Here is a 12,897-nt window from a genome sequence, read left to right on the forward strand (position 1 = left end):
CTTGCCCCGCCATGACTCCACAACAGCCACTCAATTTACTGCTTTGCTTCCTTGCCTCAGCACATTTCCATGCTTGCACAAAGTACAAATGCCACCATCAGCCCCTCCTACAGACCAATTACACTTGCACCAGAAGAACTTCCTGCTGTAAGACCCAAGAATTTTAAAACAGTCCATGGGCAAGCAAGCGAGATTGATAGCTTCTTAGGCTTCAAAGAGATTCTAGAGCTTGCCATGTCTGAGAGTCAGTGGAGCCCAAATCACCACATCCCTATCAATGGATGCTCCAGGACAGCAGAAGCAACAGGCTTCTGTGCAATCAGCCTGTTCCCCCATTGGTAATAAATAACTCTGCAGCCGTGTTAGAAACTGAGTTACGAAGGCTAGGAGCTAAATGGCACCTTAAACCTAGGTTATGGGCGCAACAAGGGAATGGCTTGGCACACTTTTTTATAACAATACAAAGCTGAAGATGGTCTAGTCCTTCCCCTGCCCACCCCCCTAATATTCTTAAGAGGGTCTCTTCTCCAGTCTTCAGAGAGTAGCTGGAAGTGGGGAGGCAGAAAAAAGTCCTCCTTTCTTTCCACTCTGCAGTTTTAATCTGAAATCTTAGGCACAGTTCTACGCCCAGAGCTCAGAAACCTCTCGCACTAATGAAATTCCCTGTCACAAAATGTGCTTAGAACAATTGGTGTTTTGAACACTGCTCTGCAGTTTCTTCAGATCTGGGCATGCACTAGCCAGATGGGCTTTGCAGTGTACTGCTTGCCTTCCAAAGGGGCATTACCATACAAGCTAGGGGTCTGCTTTAAGACAGCAGCTGCACCCCGAATGCCTCTGAGCCTATGCAAAGTGTCATCAGGCTCCCAACACTTCCCACACAGAGTAATTAGACTATAGCGCTTCCAGGCCAAAAGGCAGAGCTTCTGGGTTAAGTGCAAATCCCACCCTCCCATGTCTGAAACACAGAGGGTGGGGAAGACAAACACACACTGGACTTACTTGGGCCTTTTATTGTCACTTTGAGCTCTCCGCTGCCAGCGCCTTTTGTGTAGACCTTGAAATCTGCTGTCTCCTTCACTCGGACACCTTTGGGCTGGAGGCCTCGACCCACGGCCCGGCAAGCATTTGGGTTGCATGCTGTAGCAGCAAAGAGAGGGGTGGCAGAGAGGGTGAGCGTCCCTATCAAGTAGAATTCCAGTTTTCCCAACTGGGTGGGTCTTTGCCATCATTAACACGCCAGGCATTCAACTAGCTCCACCCACGAGAGGGAGGCCGGATCTCAAGCCAATAGGCTGCTCCCCTGGACAGAAGCAACATGCACCCTTGCCACAGGTCCCCACCCACACCTGCCAAGAGTGAAATACCATTGGCCCTGGATCCAGGCGCCGAGCAGCTGGGAGGAGATGAGTGCCAGCAGAGATCCAGGGAGATGGCTCTTCAGAGGAAGAGAGGACAGAGCAGAGGAGAGCTGGGCCAGGACAGGTGGAGGTAGGCAGAGAGGAGAGGAGAAGCGTTAGGAGCAGAACAAAGAACCACCCCCCTTCTGGTCACAAAGAGGAAACCAAGCAGCAGCAGTGGTGTTAAGGTTAAAAGAGACCCCACCAACAAGCCCCGTGCCAGACGGGAGACTCACCCTGGCCAATGGTGACCGTATATGGGCTGCGGGGGATGGGGATGCCCCCAAAGGTGATGTAGATGGTGTAGGTGCCCTCCAGAGTGGGCTTGTAGGTGCAGCGGTAGGTGCTATTGCCTTTATCCTCCAGCTGCTGCTCCACTGTCCCTTTCTTGCCAGTCGGATCTTGGATAATTACCTCGATTTCCCCAACACCAGCACCTGGGGGGAGGGATTAGGGTAAGATGAAGAGAGGCAGGTGTTAGGTGGAGATAGTGCATGCAACCTTAGGTGTTCAATTACAGGAAGGCCTTTGATCTGGACCAAGAACACAGCAATGGGTTTCCAGGGGAAAAATAAAGCCCTGCACAACTCCTTGCCATTTTCTGTAGTTAGCAGTGCTGTGCAAGAGAAACATCATGCAAGTTTTGCTTGCTCTATTTAATTTACGTAGGCATTGCAGGTTTCTTGGGGCAGCATTTTAAGAACAGAATTCAAGTGCTATTTATACTGCATCCCTACCTTCCATGCTTAGGGCACCCTGTAGCCATGCACCTAGCAATTAAAGACATTTAAGAGCAGCCTTAAAGTTTGTTTGCAGCTTCTTTCTAGCTAGTGGAGAAAACACCACAATGTCCCCAAGTTAAAACTTCGCTATGTTTCAGCCTTTGGTAACAGACCCATTTCTGAAAGCAAAGAAATGGAAGATTTGTTTGCTACAGTGACTGTGGGCTGCAAGTTATGCTCTACTTAGCACTGGATAGGCTTCAGCTAGGATTTAGTGGGAGACCTTTCATGCTTGGAAGATGAGGCCAACAATTCAGACAGACTTGCTTAGGCAGCAACTAGCCTGGAAGCAAAGGTACTCATCTTCAGCCTCAAGAGTTCAGAGGAGACTGTTTTAACATCCAGCTATAAATAAAAATGAAACACCAAGACAAGAGACCAATTGTTTGCAAAGGGCTGTTGGGACAAGGAAGTTGCCTTTTGCCTGAAGGGAGAAGAGCCGAGAGTTTCAAGGCAGGCAAGGAGAGAGGGTGACATTCCTGGATAAGAGAATCAAGGATGACTGATCTCAAAGCAAGCTCTACTGTGTACTCTGAATCATTGTTTCATTTCATATCCTGCCACGTTGAATACAATATTACTCAGGGCAGTTCTGAATTCACAATTACACATATGAAAGTTAAGAACACGTGGAATCATGAAACTGTACATTCCTAATATAAATGTCTGATCATTCTGCCTCCTCTCTATGGCATGCTGAAGCAACAGGCATAAACTTCACCACAATGTTGACCAACTAAGGCCTGGGCAGCAGGAGCAGAAAGCAGTTCCTCCAGCCACAGCCTACCTTGAAGGAGTCAGAGCGGGGCTGTTAAGCCAACTAAGCTGCCCTCCTCCACGGACAGCCTCAGGCAAGCTACTCACTCACAATCTCCTCCTTTTGGTATTCTCTGTAATCTTCCCAACAATCTTCTGTGAAGCACTGGACACTCAAAAATGCTATGCGTAGCCTGACTTGTTCCCAACATGGAAGCCCTCCTACCCAGAGCTGTTAGTCTCTGAAGACATGATGCTTTGACAAGCAACTCCGAAAGCAGGAGAGCTAGAAAGGTTCCACTTTGGCGAGAAATTGAAGCCTCCCACACAATTACTCAGTTCATAGTGAGAAAAGTTCTCCAACAACAGTTTATTCATTGCCAACAATTCAGGTGTCCCCAACATAGTACTCCCTCCCCCAGTGTTGCTGGACTGCAGTTCCCATCCTCTGACCATTGGGGCCAAGAATGCTGGCGCTGATGGGAGCTGTGGTCCTAGAATGTACTAGGTTGGGGAATGGTGGCTAAACTATTTATAACAAGTTTCTAAGAAACCAGCCAACTACGTCATTTGCTTTCAAGCTGCGTCCAGGCTTCAGCTGGCCAACACCCTTCCACCCTCTCAGAACCAGCACCCCGCCCCCATCCACTGACCAGCAGTGAAGATCTCAAAGTAGGTGGTCTTGTTGGCAATGTTGCCCACAGGCTCCAGGCCAGGGCCCTGGGCAGTGACCTTGCTGGCATCCCCGTGCGATTTGTCCACATTCACCTCAAAGGGGCTCTTGGCAATGTGCTGCCCAGCAAACAGTACCGTCACCTGGAGCAAAAAGTGAAGGTCGTCAAATGTTGATCACTGAGATGAAGGCCCAGTTCCAGAATTTTCTCCCAATCACCTACACGATATACAGACTCTTACCTTGTGGATTCCTGTCACCTTTGGCACATACCACACCGAGAACGTCCGGTTCTTGTCATTGTTGGCAATGACCTTCGCCTTGAGGACAGACAGAGGAAGTTCAGTAGTGGTTGGCATTGTACAACCCACCCCAAACACCCCCCATAACTCTTCCGCCTCAATGCCTGGCCATCCAGACCACTAAGGACACACTCCCAGGGGGACTCACTTCTTCCCGATGTCCAGCAGGGTCCTCCACATAGACTAGCACTTCTCCCTGGCCAGCACTGATCGTTTCAACGGTGAACTCTGCCTTCTTCTTCACCATGTTGCCTGTGGGCTCAATGCCTGTGAAATGATCAGACACAGTAGTAACTATACCACCCCCTGGCCCGTGGTGCCATCAATTTGTACAGCAGTGGTTCTAGCATCACCTTCACTGTACAGCCTGGATGACCTCAGGAAAGCCCACACATGCTAGCTAGAGCTGATGGGAGAGCCACAGAGATGGTACAGAGCAAACCATCACAAGGCGATCACAGGGTGTTACAAGGAAGAGGTTAAAAAAACATAAAGGTAAAGGGACCCTTGACCATTAGGTCCAGTCGTGGCTGACTCTGGGGTTATGGCGCTTATTTCACTTTATTGGCCAAGGAAGCCAGCGTACAGCTTCCGGGTCATGTGGCCAGCATGACTAAGTCGCTTCTGGCGAACCAGAACAGCGCACGGAAACGCTGTTTACCTTCCCGCCGGAGTGGTACCTATTTATCTACTTGCACTTTGACGTGCTTTCAAACTGCTAGGTTGGCAAGAGCTGGGACCGAGCAACGGGAGCTCACCCAGTCACGGGGATTCGAACTGCCAACCTTCTGATCAGCAAGTCCTAGGCTCTGTGGTTTAACCCACAGCGCCACCCATGTACAAACACCTTTACGTCAAGCCCTATGAAGCAGCTATTCTATTCACGACACCCTGGGTCCCCAGAGATTGTTGGGCTACTACTCCCATCATCCCATTGGCTAAAATAGCAGGATTATGGAAGCTGCAGTCCAACCACATCTGGGGACCCAAGGTTGAAGAACGCTGTCCTAGGAAAGATCCCTTGTCAACACCCACCTGCCCCCACTGTGGTCAATCTCCCAATTGTTTAAGAAGTCCTCCAGACCCTTCTCTGCACACATGTAATCCCAAGCCTTTACCACCTGTTCCTGGACTCACCTGGGCCATAAGCTCTGGCTTTCTTGGGGTTCAGTTTGGGCCTAAGGGGGGCTCCTGGCTTTAGCTTAGCTTTGGGGAACTGGGAGAGGTATGTCATGACCGAGTGCTCATCAACATTGGGGTCCACAATCTCTTCAGGAGTGATCACCTACAGAGGAAAGAAGGCAAATAGCTGGAGACAGCAAAGAAGAGCAAAATTTACCTCTCACACACCAGGAGTCAAGAACAGAGCAGGCACAGGATGCAGCCTCCCAAGAAACCCAGTGCTTGTTTTTCAAAAAGCAGACTTCTAGCCCTGAAGGCTGCAGAGGGGGCCCTAGAATGTAACTATTTTAAGCATTTCTGGAAAATCTAAGCAGCATCCTGGGGTGGGGGTCAAGGGATAACACACCTTCAGACTCTACATTGCTCACTTGCCCCTGGCCAAAACTGGAAGCAGTAAACACTTTTGCCAATACACCTACCCATAGCAGAGTTCAGCTTAACACAAAGTTCTGTATAGCACAGACCAAGTATCTGTGCTGCTTACCTGTGGGATGCCCAGCCAGTCATCCGCTTGCTGCATGGCCTCCCGGGCATTGTTGACAGGTTTGCTAGCATCCCACGAATCCCAGTCAGGGCACAGACCTGTTTGAGAGAGCTCTTTGTCAGTCACACATAGTAGTAACACTTCCTCCATACAGATCTCTGGAACAGTGCTCTGGGGCACTGTAGCATCCGTCCACAACATAAGGTAGAAATGAAGCCGAAGGAGCAGGCATGCAGCACAGGCAACTCCAACATAGGCATCCCAAACCCTCAGCAGAATATTAGACCCAGGGCCAAGATGGAGTTGGCATCAATGACAAGGATAGCCAATGCTGGTCCCCTCCAGATGATGATGTACTCCAACTCCCATCAGCCCCAGCCAGCATGGCCATGATCAAGGATGACAAGAGTTGTAGTTCAGAAACATCTGGAGGGAGCCTAATTAGCTACTCCTGATCTATGGGTCAACTAACACAGGAAGTACAGTGGTGCCTCGCAAGACGAAAAGAATCCGTTCCGCAAGTCTCTTCGTCTTGCGAAGCAAGCCCATTAGCGGCTTAGCGGATTAGCGCTATTAGCGGCTTAGCGGGCTTAGCGGATCAGCTGATAAGCGGCTTAGCGGATCAGCTGATAAGCGGCTTAGCGGCTTGGGAAAAGGGGGGGGGGAGGAAAAAACCCCCCGCAGGAACTCGCAAGACATTTTCGTCTTGCGAAGCAAGCCCATAGGAAATTTGTTTTGCGAAGCACCTCCAAAACGGAAAACCCTTTCGTCTAGCGAGTTTTCCGTCTTGCGAGGCGTTCGTCTTGCGGGGCACCACTGTAGTGCTGGCCCTCCAGCACCCATGTGAGCAAGTCAGAAGAGGCCTCCTTGCAAACCTCTCAAGTTCACCCTCCCAGCCCCACATGAACAGTGCTGCTCCTTCGCTTACCTGGGGCACAGCTGTCAACAAGAGCGCCTAGTGCCCGGCCGCTCTGCCAGTCCTTGCTGAAGTTGGTGATGGGCAATTGAGGCAGTTTGTTTTGGATCCAGCCCAGCAGTCGCTGCTTGGGGGTTTGTTTCTTGGCCTCTTCGTCATCTTCCTCATCCCACATGGGCATGGAGATAGAGTAGTGCAGGATGAGCGTCCAGATCAGGCCCAGGATCAGCTTCAGATTCCCATCCACGATAGCTTTGCTGTCTGAGAGTCAGAAGCACAGTTCAGCATTCGCAAAAGAGCTGGACTTTCAGGGAAGACGAGCCCCACTCAGAAACATCCTAGGCCTTTTCCCCTTGGATTTCTCTTCTTTAGTAGGAGGAAGGCCAGTCGCTACACCAAAGGAAACCCAAGAGGAAGCCTGCAGGCAGTTTCCACCAAGTAATAAGTCCACTCCCACCTTTTCTCACCTCCTCAATAGATCCCAGACCTACAGAACAAGCTTCTAGCAAGAGATTCTGTCCTTAGGGGCCTGAAGAAGTTGGTGGGAGGGATTTTGATGAAGAATGGCCATAATTTGACTGCAGGTAACATGTTTGAAGAAACTTAAAAATGATTTTTAAAGTGGCCTGTGTGTGCTGGTTATTACCATGCCTTTTTCACTCCCTGGCCACTCCCTGCCACTTTAGACGCCATCATTGCCACCAACCATGTGCAAAGAATGGCTTTCCTTTATACAGTCTCAAGTCTCTTTGGTAGTGTCTCTTCCACATTTACCCTTCCCAACCTCATCTTAAAATAACAGTGACAACAGAAAATAAACAAGTTGCAATTGATACTTGACGAATTGTTCTTGCTGCGGGTTCTATTTATTATTTTTATCCCCTGCTTCATCCAGGGAATTTTGGGTGGCATACATGGTCCATACTCCCTCAAGTTTCATTACAACAACCCTGTGAGGTAGTTTTGGCTGTGAGGGAATGATGGTCTCAAGATCACCCAGTAAGCTTTCATGACTGAGCAGAGATTTGAATCTGATCCGAATACAGTTCTCCAGCCACTCAGGATGGCAGTCAAACTTTATGCAAACTAGTTTAAAACCTGATAAATCTGAAAGCACCAGAAGCTGACTGGATTGTACTGAGCTCAGTGGCTATAGCTTTGCTTCATTTTCTCCTTTTCCTTGCGAAGTGTGGTGGCAACAATGCCCCCCTCCTTTGGCAACATGACAGTGAGATGAAGTATTACTGTAGCTGTGAATCAGACTCCGGTACACTTACTTGAAAGTAAGGAGCCACCAGCATTATACACTCTATAAAGTTGTATCACTTTCAACAGTCATGGTACGTCCCCCTAAGAATCCTAGGAAATGAAGTTTGTTATGGATGCTGTTACATGACCTCATTTCCCTCACAGAACTACAACTCCCAGAGTTATTTGGGAAGAGGGATTGACTGGTAAACAGTAGGTCTGTGAGGGGAATAGTGATCTTAGCGGCCTTAACAAACTACAATTCCCAATATTCTTTGGGGGACACCATGACTGTTAAAGTGGTATAAAAGTGTCTGCTCCTGTACCTAACAGCCTTTTCCCTTAGAATATTGGAAATACTTGAAACAGGTCATAAGAGTCATTCTCTCCCTTGCCCTCCTCCTGAGGTAAAGTCCAGGGATCCTTCAAGAGGTGATGCCCAAACTCTAGAATGCCCTCAGCAGCTCAACGTATCTGGTGCCAACCCTTAATTGAGTTTCAGGAACTAGGTAAACATTTTATTTGCACAGGCCTTTTAATTTGTTTTGTTTTAATAACATTATCTGCTTGCAGTTCAATTCATTTTAACGGCTACAGCATTTTTGCCACAAATTTAAGTAAAGGAATACTAAAACACAAAATTATTCCCAGTGAGTCTATTCAGGAGCAAGTCAACAAGTGATGAAAAAATCCAGTACTAAACATGCATGTGTAAAAAGGGCCCCCCCCAGTTAAGCCCAATTTTGCTACAAGGCCATAAAGAAACGCAGCCAATGGAGCCTGGGCGTGGGGGGAGAGCTATGTTCTTCTGCCCCACGCCCTTTGTTGGCCCCACTTTATTTATTTCTATGCCCATATATGTATCTCTTATATAGAGTCTCCTACAATTTTTGTTTGCAACATACTGCCATGAATCCCACAGTATGTGGGCTGTTACCAAACATAGATTTTTGTTACCTTGAGGTCTTGAAGCAAGAAAAAGCAGAAATGTTGCAAAGCAAAAGCATCACTCAGGCAGCCCTTAATTCAGGTGTTCTGCTGCGCTGACTGCGTGCCGACTCAAAAGAAGAAATTGGCGAGTCAGAAGATGTCATGGAGGGATTTGGAGCAAAGGAAGATAGGGATGGGAAGTGTACATGTGGAGGAGACACTACCCAAGAACCGCTTGGTGAAACTGTATGAAGGAATCCCACCCTTTGTATATGGTTAGAGGCAACAGAAGAGGAAGCAGCAGCCGCAGCAGCAGCAGCAGTAGAAAGAGGCCTGGCCAGGATTGCGCAGCAGCAGATTGATGTAAACACACCAGATTCAGGGAAACAAAGAATTCCTTCAATGCACTGGCCTCCTGCCAAGATTAACCTCTCCAGAGACTAGACACAGCAGCTGAAAGGGGCCCAACTATTCTCCCTCAGCTCAGGTTCAGACAAGTCTTAAGCAACCTTCCTCTAAACCCCAAGGGGTAGGCAAGCTGGATAAAGCTGAACTCCCACAGGCTCTAAGGAACAGCCCAAGGCCCTGCCCTGTATTCCCTTGCCTTCAGTTGTGGCACCACCATTATGGGATTTACTCCCAAGGGAGACCCACCTGACCTAGTAATGGTTTGCCTTTTTTTCTGCAGGCAGTGAAGACCTGGCTATTTTCAAGGTCAGCATTGTACTGCTTGACTATGCTATTTATTATGCGTTCTTCTGCTTTAAATGCATTTGATGTTGTGCATTCTTTTATTCTATTTTTTAAGCCAGTGTACAGATCCTATGGGTTCCGGAACACAAGGTATGAAGGAAGAATCAACCTCCAGATACAAAGTGAAAGAGACTGATGAAGATCAAGGCAACAGAAGAGAACCTAGAATGAATTCAAAGCGATGGTCTAGTCTCAGAAGCACAGAACCTGTTCCTAGGTGTAAGATGGAAAATCAGAGGGGCAGGGTGGTTCCCCAAGTCAACCATTTGACTCCCAACATGGAAGCGGAACACCATGTCCAAGACGTCAGCAAGCCAAGCACATCCTAAGTGCTTTATGTGGTGAACTACAGTGGTACCTTGGGTTAAGAACTTAATTCATTCTGGAGGTCCGTTCTTAACCTGAAACTGTTCTTAACCTGAGGTACCACTTTAGCTAATGGGGCCTCCCGCCGCGCCGCCGCAGCGTGATTTCTGTTCTCACCCTGAAGCAAAGTTCTTAACCCGAGGTACTACTTCCGGGTTAGCGGAGTCTGTAACCTGAAGCATTTGTAACCCGAGGTACCACTGTACTCTGTGATTTTCCAATAAAGGGTGGCATACAAATGTAATAAATAATTCCTGCAGCTGCACAAACACAAGAAGGTGGTTTTCACTGAAGTGGGAAAAGGCTTCTTGCAAGTGCATGTGGGGTGTGGGTGGGTGTGAATGCAACAGAAGTCATAAAAATTACTGAAGAAACCTTCCAGTGGTTTGAGGTCAGGTTTTCAGTGCCCTTTACATTTATATAGAATCATAGAACAGCAGAACTGGAAGGTAGCCCAAGGTCATCTAGCCCAACCCCGCGCAATGCAGGAATCTCAACTACAGCATCCCTCACAGCCTCCCCCAAGCTGAAGGCAGCCCTGTATCGGGAAGTTTCCAGTGTTTGATGTTTCACTGTGTTTTCATATGTGTTGGAAGCCGCCCAGCGTGGCTGGGGCAACCCAGCCAGATAGGCGGGGTATAAATAATAATTTATTTTATGCTTAAAGACCTCCAGTGAAGGAGTCTACATGCTCCTCCACCCCATAACAGTAGGGGGAAGCAGAATTATGAAAAATGGTTTAACTTGCATAATTTAGACAGGTTAGTTGTCTTTTTAGTATGGAAAACAAGCAACTCTGTTTTATGGTCCATGAAGGAAGAAATTAAGTATCTGGCACCTTCTGGAAGAATATTACATGCTTACAGGGAACGTGCTCCCTGGTTACATAAAGCTTGTGGCTAGGGACCCCCACAGTGCAGGACCGTGCATGTGTGTTTTGTTGCATGTGCTATGGAGCTGCTTTTTGCTACAACAGGGTGCGGAATCTCAGGCTCAAGGGCCAAATGTAACCCTCAAAGCGCCTCTGTCTGCCACTGAAACTCAACAGGTACTGGATGGAGAAGAGTGTGTGTTTGTAGATACAGTGGTACCTCTGGATACGAACGGGATCCGTTCCTGAACCCCGTTCGCATCCTGAAGTAAACGCAAGACACGACTGCGCGTGCGCGGGTTGCCGCTTCCGTGCATGTGCGTGAAGTCATTTTGAGCATCTGCGCATGTGCGAGCAACAAAACCTGGAAGTAACGCGCTCCGTTATTTCCGGGTTGCCGCGGAGCACAACCCGAAAATATTCATCCTGAAGCTACTTCAACCTGAGGCATGACTACTAGCCTAGTGTACAAAGCTAAATTTTACATTTGCTGCTCTGGCCCCATCCACCAGTTCCTTGAGGCTCCCATAGTTTGGCTAGATGGGAATGTGGCCCTCGCAGTGAAAAAGGATCTCCCTCCCTTGAACTACAGCTTCCTAGCATCCACACATGTGCTACTGCCACACAATATACACACTTGGACCCAACAGGCTGCAGTCCATTTCTTCCCTCCCCATCACACACACTTTTACTTTTGCCCTCCATATCCACTGAGCCCCATAGCAGCTGGGAGCATTCAAAAGGGCAGGCGTCAGGGCCAGTCTCAAAGCTGGAGAGGAGCATTCAACACTGTCGAGCTGAATAAGCTGTAAACTGCAGAACAAGCATTATCAAAGAGGACAGGAGGGCCAAAGGGAATCTAAGACCCAGAGGCCACTGAGATTCACCCACATTAGGCCACATGCCCCCTCCCTCCCCGGGAGCAGAGTCCCAGTCAAGGCTAGAGCAGCTGGGATGGGAGCCCCTTCCCATTAGCTCTCATGCGCTTGAGCTTTTGTTATTGGAGTGCCAGAGCAGATGCGTCCCTCTGGCAGGGTTAAATACGCCATGCTTTCCCTGCCCCTTTTTTTCCCTGGGTGGTGATGGGGGGGGGGGAGGAACAGGGAGAAGGCAAGCCATCACATCCCAGCCACCTCCCCACCCGGCTCTGCACCGCCCACCCAGCCACAGAGCAGACCGCTCCAGCATTTTTTAGCCTTATATGGAGTGGCCGGCAGGCAGCAGCTCCTCTGTCCCAACAGGATTCTCCTTCCAGGGGGAGGGAAAAGAACGCCCCCTCCACATGTTTGGCCTGGTCCCTCCCTCTCTGCCCGCCTTTCCTACATCCTGCCTCTCTGTGAAGAGGAGCAAAGGACCCGCCCAGCCCATCCTTCTCCTCGCCCCAACTCAAGGAGGAGGAGGAGGAGGAGGAACAGACAGGCACACCCAGGCACAGGGCTACCCATCTCTAGCCTACAGGCATGGTTATGGTGTGCGCACGCCCTTCCACTTCTCAGCAACTGCTGCCAGACCTTGTCTGAGTCAGAGTCTGTGGCCCAGGGACTGACTCACTGCATTGACGGGCAACGCAGGATTCTCATCTCCCACTGTCCTCAGGGTCTTCTGCAGGCTCCAGGGGGAGTCAAACAGAGCAGGGGGTAGAACCCTCTGTCCAGCTCTTGCTGGACCACAACTCCCACCCTTCTTGACCACACTGGGTAGAGTAGATGCAAGTTGGAGCCTAACAACATGGGGCCCGTTTAGAGCCTCACTTACAGGGAGCTGGAATGAAAGCCAGTATCCCTTCGGTGGGCCTTATCTTCCCATACAGTACAGCTTTACAAGTGTTACACACAGCCACCACATTGCTGAATATCTAGCAAGTTTACCACAGCAGTCAATCTAATCCAGATTTTCCTATCATTACCAGCTCACAACCGTGTAGAGCACACCCAGACAGATACACCAAGAGGGTTTCATCAACAGAGGGGTCCCTGCAGCAACGTACATGGGCAGCTGCCAGAAATAGGCAATAGGGAACTTTTTAAAATAATAGAAAACCCTGCAGCTTCAGGATAATAGGTGGTTTTGTACCTCTGGATAGTCGCCGGAACAACTACTTAAGACTTTGAGGTACTCAAAGTGACTAGGCCTTTGAAAGCTGTCTCTGTATTACAAGGCGTGTTACCCCAACTTCACCCCAAGATATAGAGTTCCTGGTCAAGTGGACAAGGAGCCACACCAGGTCTACACCT

General features: G+C 49.1%; 1 protein-coding gene across 9 annotated transcripts in view; it reads right to left on the reverse strand.

Annotated features, from left to right (window-relative positions):
* Window positions 1-12,897, reverse strand: part of FLNA (filamin A) — an 83,503-nt gene that overhangs the window by 52,690 nt on the left and 17,916 nt on the right. For all 9 annotated transcript variants that reach the window (XM_083592348.1, XM_083592352.1, XM_083592351.1 and 6 more), the window contains exons 3-10: window positions 6,508-6,756; window positions 5,580-5,677; window positions 5,051-5,198; window positions 4,062-4,180; window positions 3,854-3,931; window positions 3,592-3,754; window positions 1,637-1,837; window positions 1,003-1,140 (exon numbers count right to left, since the gene is read on the reverse strand). In XM_083592348.1, the coding sequence (XP_083448474.1) occupies window positions 1,003-1,140; window positions 1,637-1,837; window positions 3,592-3,754; window positions 3,854-3,931; window positions 4,062-4,180; window positions 5,051-5,198; window positions 5,580-5,677; window positions 6,508-6,756 (1,194 nt within the window). The remainder of the gene's footprint in view (window positions 1-1,002; window positions 1,141-1,636; window positions 1,838-3,591; window positions 3,755-3,853; window positions 3,932-4,061; window positions 4,181-5,050; window positions 5,199-5,579; window positions 5,678-6,507; window positions 6,757-12,897) is intronic.

Source organism: Podarcis filfolensis (genome assembly GCF_964270895.1).
Source record: "Podarcis filfolensis genome assembly, chromosome: 17".
In the NCBI taxonomy this organism is placed as follows: Eukaryota; Metazoa; Chordata; class Lepidosauria; order Squamata; family Lacertidae; genus Podarcis; species Podarcis filfolensis.